Source organism: Bubalus kerabau, chromosome 3, assembly GCF_029407905.1.
Source record: "Bubalus kerabau isolate K-KA32 ecotype Philippines breed swamp buffalo chromosome 3, PCC_UOA_SB_1v2, whole genome shotgun sequence".
Lineage (NCBI taxonomy): Eukaryota > Metazoa > Chordata > Mammalia > Artiodactyla > Bovidae > Bubalus > Bubalus kerabau.
Window position 1 is genome coordinate 182,856,590 of NC_073626.1, and position 18,549 is coordinate 182,875,138.

General features: G+C 42.3%; 1 protein-coding gene across 2 annotated transcripts in view; it reads left to right on the plus strand.

Annotated features, from left to right (window-relative positions):
* The window catches only part of SRSF10 (serine and arginine rich splicing factor 10), a 28,285-nt gene extending 19,118 nt beyond the window's left edge, over positions 1 to 9,167 (plus strand). For both annotated transcript variants that reach the window (XM_055574144.1, XM_055574143.1), the window contains exon 6: positions 9,022 to 9,167. In XM_055574144.1, coding sequence (XP_055430119.1) covers positions 9,022 to 9,034 — 13 coding nt within the window. In that variant the 3' untranslated portion in view covers positions 9,035 to 9,167. The remainder of the gene's footprint in view (positions 1 to 9,021) is intronic.
* Positions 9,168 to 18,549: the final 9,382 nt, after the last annotated feature.

Here is an 18,549-nt window from a genome sequence, read left to right on the forward strand (position 1 = left end):
TTCCCGAGGCCGACCCTTGGCCACTTAGTCCTGACATTTCGACCGTGTACCTCTGGTCAAGGAAATTACTTTGCAGCTCCCCCAGCTTGTGGTTCCCTCCCGTCCTCCCTGCCCGCAGCCTCGAAATTCTTGAGAAGTTGCCTCCTCTGTGAAGAGGTTTCCGACACTTGTGCGGATCAAGTTAATCAGTTCTTCTTTTGTCCTGAACTTGAGTCACACCGTACTGTAGCTACTTGTCGACCCAGTCACTCACGCACACACTCGTTTGAGCCCAGAGCACATGCTAAGTGCATGAGAAAAGTTTGAGAGAATGGGGCTCTCTCATTTCCCCCTTTCGGCTCCGTTTGTAAGTGAAAGGGGGAAGAAAAGAGTTCAGTTGACTGTGCCACCAAGGTGCCAGGAAGAGAAAAGGGGCAACTTCTTTGGAGTAAATGGATAAGCAACCCAAAGCTGGCGTTCTAAAGGAGAACACCAGTTTCTACAAACATACATTTTTGTTACAAGATTTATGTGTACTTTGTTTAAGTCCCACATGATTCGTTTTTTAATCTTGAGTTTTTCTGCTACCATCATCCCCCACCCCAATGTTCTTCTACCCATGGACCTTAAGTTTCTTAAGAAAACCATTTTAAAAGAGGAGTTTGTTAATCAAATTAATTTGGTGAAATGTGTAGAGTAGAAGAGATATTTCTGAGCATGGGACTTTCAGCTGCTAAGCATTATAGTCAAATAAGATGTACATAACAAGGAACTACTACCTCACTGAAAGTGTAATCTGTTTCCTAAAAATGTAAGAAACTGACTTAGACATGCAGCTAGATTACAGCTAAGCGGTATTTAATGGATTCAAGACTTCGACTTTTTAAAAGACCATTGCAATATATTTTTTAATATAGTGGTTTAGGCTTCCCTGGGGGTTCAGTTAGTAAAGAATCCACCTGCAATGCGGGAGACCTGGGTTCAATCCCTGGGTTGGGAAGGACCGCTGGAGAAGGAACAGGCTACCCACTCCAGGATTCTGGCCTGGAGAATTCCATGGACTGTATAGTCCATGGGGTCCCGAATAGTAGGACAGGACTGAGCGACTTTCACTTTTTGTAAAATGAACAGTCTTGTTTTAGTCTGAACACTTTCTTTTTCTAATTCTTTTTTAATTATCATCATCCAAATTATCTTTTAAATTCATCCCTGCTACAATCCTACTTCTCCCTCCATTCTGCCCTCATGGATCTGATTGTGTTACTTTAAAAAAAAAAAAAACCTGTATTGGCCCCAAGTTGTATTACAAAATTGAATCAGCCTCCAGACCTTATCTGTATAAACACACCTGTAATGTATTTGAGAGACTTTATTTTTGGGGGTTCCAAAGTCCTGCAGATGGTGACTGCAGCCCTGAAATTTAAAAGAAGCTTGCTGCTTAGAAGAAAAGCTATGACCAACCTAGATAGCATATTAAAAAGCAGAGACATTACCTTGCCAACAAAGGTCCATCTAGTCAAAGCTGTGGTTTTTCCAGTAGTTATGTATGAATGTGAGAGTTCGACTATAAAGAAAGCTGAGTGCCGAAGACCTGATGCTTTGGAACTATGGTGTTGGAGAAGACTCTTGGGAGTCCCTTGGACTGCAAGGAGATCAAACCAGTCAATCCTAAAAGAAATCAGTCCTGAATATTCACTGGAAGGACTGATGCTGAAGCTGAAACTCCAATACTTTGGCCACCTGATTCGAAGAACTGACTCAATGGAAAAGACTCTGATGCTGGGAAAGATTGAAGGCAGGAAGAGAGGGGATGACAGAGGATCAGATGGTTGGATGGCATCACTGACTTGATGGACATGAGTTTAAGCAAGCTCCGGGAGTTGGTGATGGACAGGGAAGCCTAGCATACTGCAGTCAATGGGGTCACAAAGAGTTGGACGTGACTGAGCAACTGAACTCTACTGAAGGTATCTGATGCTTGTGTACACACACATGAGGTACTGGATACTTATTCTGCCTCCCTCTGCCCTGTGCTAAGTTGTTTTGTTGACAAAACATTAATGTAGAGTAGGTGATATTTTTATCTCCACTGTACAGATAAAGAATCTGAGGCTTAGAACAGTTTAAAGCTGAAAGCCACAAACTAAGGCTTCAGAGCCCACTCCATGTTCCCTGAAGTATCTGTCTCTGACTCACCTCTGTCTCCTCCCCAGGGCCCTCCAAAGAGCACTGTTAAAGCCTACACCATGTCCCAGGCTCCCAGGAGTCTCACAATACAGCTCCAGCCTCATCCTTCATTAATAATTTACCAAGTACTCACAACAGCCCAGAACTGGAAGCAGGAGTTGAAAACACATTCTCTTTAGGACATCCAATATTGTTGTAATTCAGTCGCTCAGTTGTGTCCAACTCTTTGTGACCCCATGAACTGCAGCCCATGCAGGACCCCAGCCTCCCCATGGACAGGTTTCCCTATCCTTTACTATCTCCGGGAGTTTTCTCAAATTCAAGTCCATTCAGTCCATGATACTATCTAACGACCTTGTCCTCTGTCGTCCTCTTCTCTTTTTGCCTTCAATCTTTCCCAGCATCAGGGTCTTTTCCACTGAGTCAGTTCTTCACATCAGGTGACCAAAGTATTGGAGTTTCAGCTCCAGCATCAGTCCTTCCAATGAATATTCAGGACTGATTTCCTTTAGGATGGACTGGTTGGATCTCCTTGCTGTCCAAGGGACTCGCAAGAGTCTTCTCCAACGCCACAGTTCAAAAGCATCAATTCTTCAGCACTCAGCTTTCTTTATGGTCCAACTCGCACACCCATACATGAAAAAACCATAGCTTTGACTAGACAGACCTTTGTCAGCAATGTGATGTCTCCACTTTTTAATATGCTGTCTAGGTTTGTCAGAGCTTTTCTACCAGGGAGCAAGTGTCTTTTAACTTCATGGCAGTCACCATCCACAGTGATTTTGGAACCAAAGAAAATAAAATCTATCAATCACTGTTTCCACTTTTTCCCCATCTATTTGCCATGAAGTGATGGGACTGGATGCCATGATCTTAGTTTTTTGAATGTTGAGTTTTAAGCCAGTTATTTCACTCCCCTCTTTCACCCTCATCAAGAGTCTCTTTAGTTCCTCTTCACCTTCTGTCATTAGAGTTGTGTCATCTGCAAATCTAAGGTTGTTGATATTGCTCCTGACAGTCTTGAGTTCAGCTTGGGATTCCTCCAACCTGGCATTTCACATGATATACTCTACATATAAATTAAATAAGCAGGTGACAATATACAGTCTTGACGTACTCCTTTCCCAATTTTGAACCAGTCCATTGTTCCAAATAAGGTTCTAACTTTGCTTCTTTACTTGCATACAGGTTTCTCAGGAGGCAGGTAAGGTGGTCTGGTATTCCCATCTCTTTAAGAATTTTCCACAGTTTCTTATGATCCACACAGTCAGAGGTTTTAGATTAGTCAATGAAGCAGGAGTAGAAGTTTTTCTGGAATTCTCTTGCTTTTTCTGTGATCCAACAAATGTTGGCACTTTGATCTCTGGTTCCTCTGTCTTTTCTAAACCCAGCTTGTACATCTGGAAGTTCACATACTACTGAAGCCTAGCTTGAAGGATTTGGAGCGTAACCTTGCTAGCTTGTGAAATGAGCACAACTGTATGGTGATCTGAACATTCTTTGGCATTGCCCTGCTTTGTGGTTGGAATGAAAACTGACCTTTTTTATCCTGTGGCCTCTGCTGAGTTTTACAAATTTGCTGACATATTGACTGCAGCACTTTAACAGCATCATCTTTTAGGATCTTAAATAGCTCAGCTGGAATTCTATTACCTCCACTAGGTTTGTTTGTAGTAGTGCTTCCTAAGGCCCACTTGACTTCATGCTCTAGGATGTCTGGCCCTAGGTGAGTGACCACACCACCATGGTTATCCGGGTCATTAAGACTTTTTTTGGTATAGTTTTTCTGTGTATTCTTGCTACCTCTTCTTAATCTCTTCTGTTTCTGTTAGGTCTTTACCATTTCTGTCCTTTAATGTGCCCGTCCTTGTGTGAAATATCCCCTTGATATCTCCAGTTTTCTTGAAGAGACTTCTAATCTTTCCCATTCTGTTATTTTCCTCTGTTTCTTTGCATTGTTCACTTAAGACGGCTTTCTTATCTCTCCTTGCTGTTCTCTGGATCTCTGTGTTCAGTTGGGTATATCTTTCCCTTTCTCCCTTGCCTTTCTCTTCTCTTCATTTCTCAACTATTGGAAAAGCCTCCTCAGACAACCACTTTGGCTTCTTGCATTTCTTTTTCTTTGGGACGATTTTGGTCACTGTCTCCTGTACAGTGTCACAAACCCCTGTCCATAGTTCTCCAGGCACTCTGTCTACTAGATCTAATCCCTTGAATCTATTTGTCCTTCCACTGTACAGTCATAAGGGGTTTGATTCAGGTCATACCTGAGTGGCCTACTGGTTTTCCCAACTTTCTTCAGTTTGAGTCTGAATTTTGGAATAAGGAACTCATGATCTGAGGCACAGTCAGCTCCCGGTCTTGTTTTTGCTGACTGTATAGAGACTCTCCATCTTGGGCTGCATAGAATATAATCAATCTGGTTTCAGTATTGACCATCTGGTGATGTCCATGTGTAGAGTTGTCTCTTGTGTTGTTGGAAGAGGGTGTTTACTGTGACCAGTGTGTTCTCTTGACAGAACTCTGTTAACCTTTAACTTGCTTCATTTTGTACTCCAAAGCCAAACTTGCCTGTTATTCCAGGTGTCTCTTGACTTCACACTTTTGCATTCCAATCCCCTGTAATGAAAAGGACATCTTTTTTGGGTGTTAGTTCTAGAAGATCTTGTAGGTCTTCATAGAACTGGTGGTCACTTTTAGCTTCTTTGGCATTAGTGGTTGGAGCATAGACTTGGATTACTGTGATATTGAATGGTTTGCCTCGGAAATGAACCAAGATCATTCTGTTGTTTTTCAGATTACACCGAATTACTACATTTTGAATTTTTTGTTGACTCTGAATGCTACTCCATTTCTTCTAAGGGATTCTTGCCCACAGTAGTAGATATAATGGTCATCTGAATCAAATTCATCCTGTCCTGTCCATTTTAGTTCACTGATGCCTAAGATACTGATGTTCACTCTTGTCATCTCCTGCTTCACCGTGTCCAATTTACATTGATTCATAGACCTAACATTTCAGGTTTCTATGAAGTATTGTTCATTACAGGATTGGACTTTGCTTTCACCACCAGACACATCCACAACTAAGCGTCATTTCTGCTTTGGCCCAGCCTCTGCATGTCCTAGGCTAGGCTCTAAAGTCAGTTCCACCAACACTATCTAATTAATGGTTCGCAGTTCAAACAGGAAATTGTTGATATCAACAAATAGCTCTCAGGATGTAGATGAGTTACCAATGCTGGGCACCAAATGCATAATAAATACGTGAGTGCTTCATACCATGCATTTGTTTAACAAAGATTTAGCTGGTGGCTTCTTTGAGACAGGCACTCCATCAAGCCCTGGGAATACAGCAGTGAATGGAGGCCCCATTCAAGCACTAAACAACTCAAAACCTTTTCCTTTTACTACATATCAGAGAGGGAAGTTGGTGTCTGGGACATTTGTTTTCTCAGTTCTTCCCCTGAGAATCAAGGACAGGTAGTGCCAATTATATATAAACACAAAAATTAACCTGCTAACATTGGAAAGGAATGCAGATTATGGACATTGTGCTCAGACCCTGTAGAATGGGAGGAAAATGAGAGGATTTCCACATTCACTGACATTCTTTCCCCCCGGGAATCTGTTTTGAATTAGTATCTGTAGGAGCTAAAGTCAACAAAACCTACCTAATCTATAAGTAGAAGTGAGGCAAAAAAGCATTTCTTTCTTTCTTTTTTAAAAATTATTTATTTTTTGGCTGCACTGCATGGCATGTGGGATCTCAGTTCTCCAAACAGGGTTCAAACCCGTGTCCCCTGCATCCCTGCAAGGCATCGTAACCGCTGGACCACCAAGGAAGTCCCCAAAAAGGCATTTCTGAAAGTCCAGCTTTGAAGGACTGGTGAGTGGCAGACTGATGCTTATTGTTCAATATTTAGACCCCACAAAGGTCAGGGCTGGTGAGACAAAACACACGTGTTTGCCAAACATTGGGAACAAGTCTCCCGTTGAACTGCCTGGCTTTCAGGCTGGATCCCTTACACCCCTGTATGTCAAACAAGCTGGTTTGGTTCTTTTTCTTCTTCAAGCTCATCTATGAATTTGGGGCACAGCTTTGAATGCTTGCAGCTCTGTCAGCTGATGGTTTATTTCATTTAGGGGAAGCAAGTTTCCTGGGACCTGCCAAGAGGAAAGTGAACCTCCTGCCTGATGTTATGTATCTTGGCGGGTCTTATCTTGTTGCCAAACTGGTATCAAAACACACACCCCTCCCCACACAGTGGTTTTGTTTCCTGGGGAAACAGCTGCTGTGGACTTCCCAGTTGCTCACGTGTTCCAGAGCAATTGCAAATCAGTCCTCAGCCGTTAGAGCGATTTTGGTTTAATTACTAAATGGGGCACAGGAAGTCACTGCAAAACTCCCACACTTGCTGTGATTCTGACCCAAAGGGTCTCAATTTCCAGGACCTTTCAAGGCTTCAGATGCCAGGACCCCCAGTCCAGGATCAGAATCTTTAAGGATGGGTGCTGGGGTATTCCAGATCCAGCTGAGGGCTGGCAGAATACACCATTCCCAAGTATGCCACTTGGCCACAATGATTATTTTGAGCTAAAGACACTTGAAAAACAATAGGTACAAGAAGGATGCTCTGACCCACCTTGCCTTTTCTTCCTGAAAACAGAAAATTCCCTTGTGAAAGATATCCCTTTGATATTAGGAGGAAAGAAACAGTCTTATCATCAGCGATGGGGGATCAAGGCCAAGAGAATTCTTACAAACAGAACTTGTTAGAAGTAACTCCAAAATGAAGCAGAACCCTGAGGCCACACCCCCTTCCCCAAGTACAAGTCAGTTCAGTTCAGTTGCTTAGTCATGTCTGACTCTTTGTGACCCCCATGGACTGCAGCACGCCAGGCCTCCCTGTCCATCACCAACTCCCGGAGTTTACTCAGACTCATGTCCACTGAGTCGGTGATGCCACCCAACCGTCTCATCCTCTGTTATCTCCTTCTTCTCCCACCTTCAATCTTTCCCAGCATCAGGAAAATCAGTTCCTGATGAGTCAGTTCTTTGCATCAGGTGGCCAAAGTATTGGAGCTTCAGCTTCAGCATCAGTCCTTCCAGTGAATATTTAGGACTGATTTCCTTTAGGATGGACTGGTTGGATCTCCTTGCTGTCTAAGGGACTCTCAAGAGTCTTCTCCAACACCACAGTTCAAAAGCATCAATTCTTTGGAGCTCAGCTTTCTTTATGGTCCAACTCTCACGTCCATACATGACTCCTGGAAAAACCATAGCTTTGACTAGACAGTCCTTTGTCGGCAACATGATATCTCTGCTTTTTAATATGCTGTCTAGGTTGGTCATACCTTTTCTTGCAAGGAGCAAACATCTTTTAATTTCATGGCTGCAGTCACCACCCACGTGGTTTTGGAGCCCAAGAAAATAAAGTCTCTCACTATTTCCATCATTTCCCCATCTATTTGCCATAAAGTGATGGGACCAGATGCCATGATCTTAGTTTTTTGAATGTTGAGTTTTAAGCCAGTTTTTTCACGCTCCTCTTTCACTTTCATCAAGCTCCTCAGTTCCTCTCACTTTCTGCCATAAGGGTGGTGTCATCTGCATATCTGAGGTTATTGATATTTCACCTGGCAATCTTGATTCCAGCTTGTGCTTCATCCAGCCTGGCATTTTACATGATGTACTCTGCATAGAAGTTACATAAGCAGGATGATAATATACAGCCTTGATGTACTCTTTTCCCAATTTGGAACCAGTCCATTGTTCCATTTCTGGTTCTAACTGTTGCTTCTTGGCCTGCATATAGATTTCTCAGAAGGCAGGTAGAGTGGTCTGGTATTCCCATCTCTTTCAGAATTTTCCACAGTTTGTTGTGATCCACATAGTCAAAGGCTTTGGCCTAGTCAATAAAGCAGAAGTAGATGTTTTTCTGGAACTCTCTTGCTTTTTTGATGATTCAACGGATATTGGCAATTTGATCTCTGGTTCCTCTGCCTTTTCTAAATCCAGCTTGAACATTTGGAATTTCTCGGTTAAGGAAATTGTTGAAGCCTGGCGTGGCAAATTTTGAGCATTACTTTGCTAGCATGTGAGGTGCGTGCAATTGGACAGTAGTTTGAACATTCAAATACAAAGGCCCCTTCATATCTCCTGCCTCTTGTTTAGAGAAAAGTTAAAATCTCCCAGGCCTCCCTGAATCACAAAAGAGCAGGCTCAAGTTAATTATTAGGACAATGGAGTCACAGATTCAGTGTCTGATGCACATTCCTGGGTTGTTTTACAGACACTCTAAGAACTGCCACAACGTAGGGAAAAAGCTAACTGATGACCAGATTGCAACCATGACATAAGCTGCTCCATCTTGAGCAGTACTGAGTCTATGGCTCACATATTTCCCAGAATTGGCTGTAAGAGAATGGGATTAGCATTATTGCTCATAATAATCTATGTATTTGTTGGCATCAGAATAATTGTAGCTTGTTCTGCCCACATGTGTAAATAGGTGAGTACAACTGTCAGGAAAGAGATTCTACATACCCATGTAGATATTTTCCACTCTAAAGATATGGTGCTCTATATCAGCACGAAGAAGCTACAGAAGATGAACTTTCACCCATGATGCCGTAGAAATGGAATGATGTTCAGACAAGTAGGGATTTCTAAGCAGCTTTTGGCAGAAAAAAAAATCCCTTTGCAGGAAAGAGCTCTCTGAAAGAGGCACGCACCCCTTTATCTTGACACTAATCTTAAACAAGGCACCCCCATGCTGTACTCATCTTCAGCTCTAGCACTCCTTTCACATCTTTTGATCACACAATATAACTTGTTGGTTCTTTCCATAGATCGATGAAGTAGAAATGAAGAAATCAACAGATGATCAAATCTCTTCCGTAGCTTCACCTTCAGCAATCTTTCAAATAAACTGTGTGAACAAGATAACATTTAAATAAAGATCATGAGTCCTCAAGGACTTACTTTACTTAAAATTCATTTTGCCTTTGGCTTTTTTTCTAATTGAGACAAAATTTAAGTGAAGATCACGAGGAGTCAACAAGCTGGCACACAAGCCTGCACAGTGGGGGTGGTGGCAACTCTGACCCTCTTCTCAGTGATGAATGGAGATCGCGTCCCTGTTCCCTTTAAAAGTTATCATGGCTGAGCAGAAACTTCAGAGATGGTTTTGGAAGACACTGAGTCCATCTGTCCAGATTTCTGGCATTCTGATTAAAGGCAGCTTTTGTATCAACACTGATAGAGTATGTATTGATTTTATAAGCAGCAAGGAATGGGACCCAATTCAATAACGACTCATCTTCCTTTGTGCGTGCATGGTCAGACCTGTCTGACTCTTTGTGACTGTATGGACTGTAGCCTGTCAGGGTCCTCTGTCCATGGAATTTTCCAGGCAAATACTGGAGTGGGTTGCCATTTCCTCCTCCAGGGGATCTTCCCAACCCAGGGATTGAACCCGAGTCTCCTATGTCTCCTGCATTGCAGGTGGATTCTTTCCTGCTGAGCCATCAGGGAAGCCCCCATCTTCCTTTAGGCTCCCCAGATATTTTAGTTATTTTTCCACAATTACCTCTCTTTGTTCACTCTAATAAAGAAGTATGTAGGGAACTTCTCTGGTGGTCCACTGGTTAAGAATCCTCCTTGAAATGAAACCTCTGGTCCAGGAGGTTCCCAAATGCCAAAGGGCAACTAAGCCCATGTGCCACAACTTCTGAGCCCCTGCTTTAGAGCCCAGGGACTGTAGCTACTGAAACCTGTGTGCCTAGATTCTGTCCTCTGCAACAAGAGAAACCACTGCAATGAGAAATCGGCTAGAGAGTAGCCCCTGCCCCCAGAAAGTAGAGAAAGCCCAAACACAGCAACAAAGACCCAGCACAACCAGAAATAAAATAAAAATAAATTTTTAAAAATGAAAAGCATTTAGGCTTTGCCACTTCTTAGGGTCTTCATTTCCTTATGTAGGCTCCTATGTCACACAAAACTTTTATTAAATAGACTTGAATGTGTCTATCTTGCTAGTTTGCTTTATGTCAGTTTCATTCTTAGGTCCAGCTGAAGATCTTACCAAGATGAAGATAAAGTTTTGCCCACCATACACTTGATTGCAGTGTCTCACTCTGGTTGACAATTTCTGCTCTCGGTTTTCCTAAGGGCAGCCCCTCTACATGGGGATGCATGTGTGAAGGAGACCCCCTTTGTCCTCCATAATCCTCAAAGGTGGTGATTATACCAAACAACCGGAAAAAGTGAGAAACTAGCTCCTGAATACCCAGAGGAACATAGGTTAGCTTCATGAAGTGTGTATCTCACAAGTGGACTCCAGGTCTATCAGCAAGCTCCCTGCTAGTCCATTAAGCCAAGCTGTCCATCCCTTTGCCCACTGCAGGGAGAACTCCCAGTCCTTCAGGCCAGAAGCTGTGTGAACAGTAAGATGGGCAGCAACATTCAGAACAACCATAACAGCCTCCGACTGGCAAGTGGATTGATAATAAGAGGAAATCTGGGAGACCAATACTCAATGAAAAAAAATAGTAATGGGCTATGAGAGCCATCTACTTATATATAAGACCATGACAATACCTGTCCCCCAACAAGTCACGCCTAGGGCATGAGGAAGAGGCATATAATCCTCAGCTCAGAAGTCATGGGAGGCTCGGGACTTCCCTGGCGGCCCAGTGCTAAGAGGCTAAGATTCTCTCAGCACAGGGGGCCCAGGTTTGACCCCTGGTCCAGCAACTGGATCCCGCATGCCACAACTAAAATATCCTGCCTGCTGCAGTGAAGATGGAAGATCTGCATGCCACAACTGAGACCTGGTACAGCCAAATAAATAAATGGTGCCAAAAAAGAAGTCATGGAAGGCTCTAAAGAATCAGAAGAGAGATGAAGCAAGCCCTTTGAGCTCCCACGAGTTTGCTCAACTTGACGGTCTCTGAATTCCTGCAGACACCTTGCCTCATTGTATTCTACTTTCTATTGCTTTGTACTATAGCACCTGGCACTTTTCAGTTCAGTTCAGTCGCTCAGTCGTGTCCAACTCTTTGCGACCCCATGGACTGCAGCACACCAGGCCTCCCTGTCCATCACAAACTCCCGGAGTCCACCCAAACCCATGTCCATCGAGTCAGTGATGCCATCCAACCATCTCATCCTCTGTCGTCCCCTTCTCCTCTTGCCTACAATCTTTCCCAGCATCAGGGTCTTTTCCAATGAGTCAGCTCTTCACATCAGGTGGCCAAAGTATTGGACTTTCAGCTTCAACATCAGTCCTTCCAATGAACACGCAGGACTGATCTCCTTTAGGATGGACTGGTTGGATCTCCTTGCAGTCCAAGGGACTCTCAAGAGTCTTCTCCAACACCACAGTTCAAAAGTATCAATTCTTCGGTGCTCAGCTTTCTTTATAGTCCAACTGGCACTTTTTAACACATCCCAAATCTACATTATCAGAGTGCTTTCACAGCATTGCTTTAATATTGGCATTAGTTCTGTGGGAAAGATGTTATTACTCTCTATTTGTACTATTAAATAGAGTAAAGAATTTGTAGTGTTCTTCTACAAATGAGGAAATTGAGGCTTAGAGAGACTGATTCAAATCTGCAAAAAGATCTCCTTAAACATTTTTATTGGCATTTGTCTTGCTACATAAGGGTAATGTGTGTTAACTGTAGAGAAGGCAGATAAACAAAGAAACACAACAAAACATATTACCTCCCAGAGATAAGCACAGAGATAAGGTTTTCTGAGGACATCCTTCCAGCCTTTTTCCCTATACTGAGAAGCAATATGAGCGCAGACTCCACAGCCTGTCCAGAGTCAAATCTCAGAACTGTGACTTACTGGCATATGGCCGTGGCAGGCTCTTTAACCCCCTCTGTGCTTTAGTTTCCTTGTCCATAAAATGGTGATAATAGTAGTGCCTGAGAGTCAGTGTAAGGAATTAAATAAGGCAACACCTTTGAAGTACTTGGACCAATGCCTGACACATAGAAAGACCCTAGTTATTGAGCTTTTTTCCCTCTTGTTATAAAAATGGTAATAGATGGTATACATTCTTTTGTTACCTGTTTCTTTCCACTTCTTAGACTCAGTGTATCTTGGATGTGTTTCTGTGCGTGTATACACAGCTATTTATGGCTGTTACCAGTGCGCTGTGCTGTGACCCTCTGTCACTAACTTCACCAACCTCCCTACTGTTGTTTGCAATCTTTACTATTACATGCTGAGCTGAATATCCTTATGGATAAAACTTCACTTCCTTAAATACATTTCCTTTAAATAAATTCCTAGAGGTGAAATTACTAAAGTAAATATATAGGTCAGACTTTTAATGCATGCCCCCACCATCAAGGTAGGGCTTCCCTTGTAGCTCCGTCGGTAAAGAGTCTGCCTGCAATGCAGGAGACCTGGGTTCGATTCCTGGGTCAAGAAGATCCCCTGGAGAAGGAAACAGCAACCCACTCCAGGATTCTCGCCTGGAGAATCCCTGGACAGAGGAGCCTGGCAGGCCACAGTCCATGGGGTCGCAAAGAGTCAGACATGACTTAAGGTGCCGGCGGCTGCTGCTGCTAATTCACTTCAGTCGTGTCCGACTCTGTGTGACCCCACAGACGTCAGCCCACCAGGCTCCCCGGCCCCTGGGATTCTCCAGGCAAGAACACTGGAGTGGGTTGCCATTTTCTTCTCCAATGCAGGAAACTGAAAAGTGAAAGTGAAGTCGCTCAGTCGTGTCTCTTAGCGACCCCACGGACTGCGGCCTACCAGGCTCCTCCATCCATGGGATTCTCCAGGCAAGAGTACTGGAGTGGGATGCCATTGCCTTCTCCGACTTAACGGCTAAACCACCACAAACATCAAGGTAAAAGTGAAGTCTCCAGCTTTGAGGACACTCTTCTCCCTCCTTGTTATTCATGGCTGCTTCTCTGACCCTGGATCTGTAAGCGGAGTTAGTGAATTTACACAGAAAGGAAATAGCCTAGAAAATTTGAAAAGGTTTTTAAAGATGACATGTTTTATGTGGCCCTTGTAAGGAATATGCCTATGGGACAGTTCTTTCTTCAGGGGACCGTGGTGGTAATAGGCGCTACCTACTCATCACAGTTGATGGCCTCCCTGGTCATCGATTTGGCAGCTAATAAGCAACAAACATCTGGAATTTTCCACTGACTCAGGCAGGCTGATGTTTGTTCTGTAGCTGATTGCATAGGCTTGGGAAGAGACTGTGAGTCAATCTTCCATGGCCCAAGAGCTTGTGTTTGCCACAGCACAAAAACAGGTGGTGACATAGCTTTAGTAAATGATTAAACGCTTTGGCCTAGTTGACACCATGGTGTGACTACGCAGGCACCAAGCAGCCTCCTTTAAATGCACGGTTTCTAATGCATGGACGTGTGAAATATCTTGCCCAAGGATAGTCTGATTTCTTGACTCTAGTTCACCATTGCTGAATTTTTATACCATCTCCTTGCCTTTAATGGATAGATCTTTATTTTATCTTGTTATAACCAATACCTTGTGCAATTCAAGGCTATGCTCTTTTGCATATTCCAAATGAACCCCCTATTAGATAATAAGGAATGAGTACTGAGCACTTTACAATAAGCAAGACAGTGTACCAAGCAATTTACATGCATTATCTTATTTAATTCTCAACACACTCCTCCAAAAAAAAACAAAACAAAACAAAAAAAAACAACAAAAAACACTCCTCCTAAGGTATGTAATATTATTATCTCCACTTAACAGATGAGAAAATTGAAGTTCAGAGAGGCAGGTTGAGTGATATTCTCAGAGTCATACACAGAGAACTCATACCTGGGTTAAGCAGATACCAAAACCTCTGATTTTACTCTCTCTGCTACACTGGCATAGTCTGCAGGGTTTGTATTCCTAGGAAATAGAATACAGCTTGCTCTGGAATGCGAGGTCGCTACCCTTCTGAGTCCAAGCTATCTTCAGCCCAGTAAATTTGTACATATATCCTTAATGCCAATTAGAAAGGAAGCAAAGAAAAGCTAGACTATAAATATGTGGGGTTATTTTCAAAGGGATCCTGCTCACAAAGGTGGTTCCTGCAGTGAAAGTATACTGCTAAGAGACAGAAGCTGAGAGAACTTCTGCAGCTGCCAGCTTAAGGAGGAGCATGACCAATGCAAAGAAATCACAATCAGGCAAACTCAAGAAGAGGAGTTCCTGAAGAACTCCCAAAAGTGCCCATGAGAAAAAGAGGCAGCTTTCGATGTCCATCTAGCTAGGAAAACATGAAGCCATCTGAAAAGAGCTCTATCTAGTACAGAAGGAACTTTCCTGTTCTCCTTTGCCTTTCCTCCTCTGTGACTGAAATCTCAGTGGTGTCAAAAGCTATATAGTTAGCAAGCTGCAGAAGAAGAATAAGGAAGAAAGGAACATCAACTCTCAACCAAGTTCAAAGTTCTGATTATTACCTGGACAGGCCAACTTTAATTACTGGGTTAAAATGGGTTTAAAATTTAAAGTAATCAAAGATTTCTATTACCCACCCATCCACCCCCAAAATGATGATAATGTAAAAGAACTATTGGTGTAGCACAGACAACATCAGACATTTGACTAATCAAAACTAGACAGCTCTCGCCTGAAGAATCCCATGGACAGAGGAGCCTGGTGGGCTGTAGTCCATGGGGTCACTAAGAGTCAGAGACGACTGAGCGACTTCACTTTCTCTTTTCACTTTCATGCATTGGAGAAAGAAATGGAAACCCACTCCAGTGTTATTGCCTGGAGAATCCCAGGGACGGGGGAGGCTGGTAGGCTGCCATCTATGGGGTCGCACAGAGTCGGACACGACTGAAGTGACTTAGCAGCAGCAGCAGAAGCAGGACCATTGGGAGCATACTGGATAAATGTCATCCCTGCCTAGGAGTAATCAAAAAGGTCACCTGCCCATAAAAATGGGTGTGTCACTCATTGACTGAAAAAGACAATCAACTTGCACAGATTTAAAAGAATAAGTTTATGTACATAATAACAGACCATCAAATGTATGAAGCAAAAATTGATAGAACTGAGGGAGAAATAGAGATTTCTACAATGATGGTTGGAGACTTCAATATGCCATTCTCATTAAAAAATAGAATAATCAGGTAGAAGACAAGTTAAAAAAAAAATAGAGAGGACTTGTCTAACAACACAATAAATGAACCAGATCTAACAGACATATAGAGGACACTCTACCTAACAACAACAACATATGCATTCTTCTCAAGTGTCATGGGGCATTTTCCAGTGTAGACCATATTTTATGTCTCAAATTAAGTCTCAATATATTAAAAAATATGGATATCATTTAAAGTATCTTCTCTGACCACAAAGGTCCGTCTAGTCAAAGCTATGGATTTTCCAATAGTCATGTATGGATGTGAGAGCCAGACTATAAAGAAAGCTGAGTGCCGAGGAAATGATGCTTTTGAATTGTGGTGTTGGAGAAGACTCTTGAGAGTCCCTTGGACTGCAAGGAGATCCAACCAGTCCATCTGAAAGGAAATCAGTCCTGAATATTCATTGGCAGGACTGATGCTGAAACTGAAACTCCAATACTTTGGCCGCCTGATGTGAAGAACTGACTCATTTGAAAAGATCCTGATGCTGGGAAAGATTGAAAGCAAGAGGAGAAGGGGATGACAGAGGATGAGATGGTTGGATGACATCACCGACTCAATGGACATGAGTTTGAGTAAGCTCCAGGATTTGTTGATGGACAGGGAGGCCTGGTGTGCTGCAGTCCATGGGATCACAGAGTTAGACATGACCGAGGGGCTGAACTGAATGAACTGAACTCTGACTACAACAGGATGAAGTCAGAAGTCAGTAACAGAAGGAAAACTGGAAAAGTCACAGAGTTGTGGAAATTAAACAAGACACTCTTAAACAATGGATGGATCAAATATATCATAAGAGAAATTAGGAAGCACTTACAACCAAATGAAATTGAGAGCACAACATACCAAAACTTTTGCAACCCAGAAGAAACAAGGCTAAGGAAGAAATGGGTATGTATAAACACAATAAAAAACAAGAAAGATCTCAAATGAACAATCTAGCTTTCCAGCTTAAAGGACTAGAAAAGAAAAGCAAACTAAGCACAAAGGTAGCAGAAGAAAGGAAATAATGAAGATTTGAACAGAGATAAGTAAAATAGAGAATAGAAAATCAACAAAACTAAAAGTTAGTTCTTTGAAAAAAAAATGCAACAAAATTGACAAATTAGCTTTATTGACTAAGAAAAAAGAGAGGACTCAATTTACTCAGAATCTAGAGTGAAAGTAGAAACATTACTACCAATTCTACACACACACACACACACACACACACATGATTATAAGAGAGTACTATGAACAACTGTACTCCAACAAATGGGAAAATCTAGATGAAAGGTAAGCATTTCTAGAAACACATAACCTACCAAGACTAAGTCATAAAGTAATAAAAAGTCTTTTTTGACCTATAACTAGCAAGGAGATTAAATCAGTTAACAAAATCTTCTGACAAAGGAAAAGCTTTGACCTAATGGATTCACTGGTGAATTCTACCAACATTTGTGCTGTGCTTAGTCACTCAGTCATGTCCGACTCTTTGCAACCCTATGCACTGTAGCCTGCCAGGCTCCTCTGTCCATGGGGATTCTCCAGGCAAAAATACTGGAGTGGGTTGCCATGCCCTCCTCCAGGGGATCTTCCCAACCCAGGGATCAAACCCAGGTCTCCCACATTGCAGGTGGATTCTTTACCATCTGAGCCACCAGGGAAGCCAAAATTTGAGAAGAACTAATACCAATCCTTCTCAAAATTGTCCCAAAAATTAAAGAGGAGGGAACACTTCCTAACTCATTTTATAATACCCTGATACCAAGGCCATATAAGACACTACAAGAAAAGAAAACCACACACCAATATCTCTTATCAACATTAATACAAAAACCCTTAACAAAATACTATCAAACTGCATTCAACAGCATAGTAAAATGTATCATAGTAATACACCATGATCAAGTGGAATTTATTCCTGAAATGCAAGGATGGTTTAATATAGAAAATTTATCAATTTTTTCCTGAAGTTGATCAGCACTGAAACAGAATGAAGGAAAAAAATCACATGATCATCTCAACTGATTCAGAAGAAGAATTTGACAACATAAAACATTCAGTAGACTAGGAATAGAAAGAAACTATTTCAACATAATAAAAGTCATATATGAAAAACCCACAGCAAACATCATAATCAATGGTGAAAGACTGAAAGATTTTCCTCTAAGAGCAGGAAGAAGGCAAGGATGCTTGCTTTTGCCATTTCTATTAGACATAGACCTGGAGTCCTAAACAGAGCAATTTAAGCAAGAAAAAGAAGTAAAATTATCTCTGTTTGCAGATATGACTTTTTATGTATCACATCAGATCAGTTGCTCAGTCGTGTCCGACTCTTTGAGACCCCATGAATCACAGCACTCCAGGCCTCCCTGTCCATCACCAACTCCCAGAGTTCACTCAGACTCACGTCCATCGAGTCAGTGATGCCATCCAGCCATCTCATCCTCTGTCGTCCCCTTCTCCTCCTGCCCCCAATCCCTCCCAGCATCAGAGTCTTTTCCAATGAGTCAACTCTTCGCATCAGGTGGCCCAAGTACTGGAGTTTCAGCTTTAGCATCATCCCTTCCAAAGAAATCCCAGGGCTGATCTCCTTCAGAATGGACTGGTTGGATCTCCTTGCAGTCCAAGGGACTCTCAAGAGTCTTCTCCAACACCACAGTTCAAAAGCATCAATTCTTCGGCGCTCAGCCTTCTTCACAGTCCAACTCTCACATCCATACATGACCACAGGAAAAACCATAGCCTTGACTAGACGAACCTTTTTTGGCAAAGTAATGTCTCTGCTTTTGAATATGCTATCTAGGTTAGTCATAACTTTCCTTCCAAGGAGTAAGCGTCTTTTAATTTCATGGCTGCAGTCACCATCTGCAGTGATTTTGGAGCCCAGAAAAATCAAGTCTGACACTGTTTCCACTGTTTCCCCATCTATTTCCCATGAAGTGGTGGGACCGGATGCCATGATCTTCGTTTTCTGAATGTTGAGCTTTAAGCCAACTTTTTCACTCTCCACTTTCACTTTCATCAAGAGGCTTTTGAGTTCCTCTTCACTTTCTGCCATAAGGGTGGTGTCATCTGCCTAAAATTCCACCAAAATCCATTAGAAACAACAAAAAAAAAAATTTGACAAAGTAGCAGAATAAAAAGTCAGGGCCTCAAAATCAGTTGCATTTCTATATACTAACAATGTAAAATCTGAAAAGGAAATTAAGAAAACAACACAATTTATAACAGTATCAA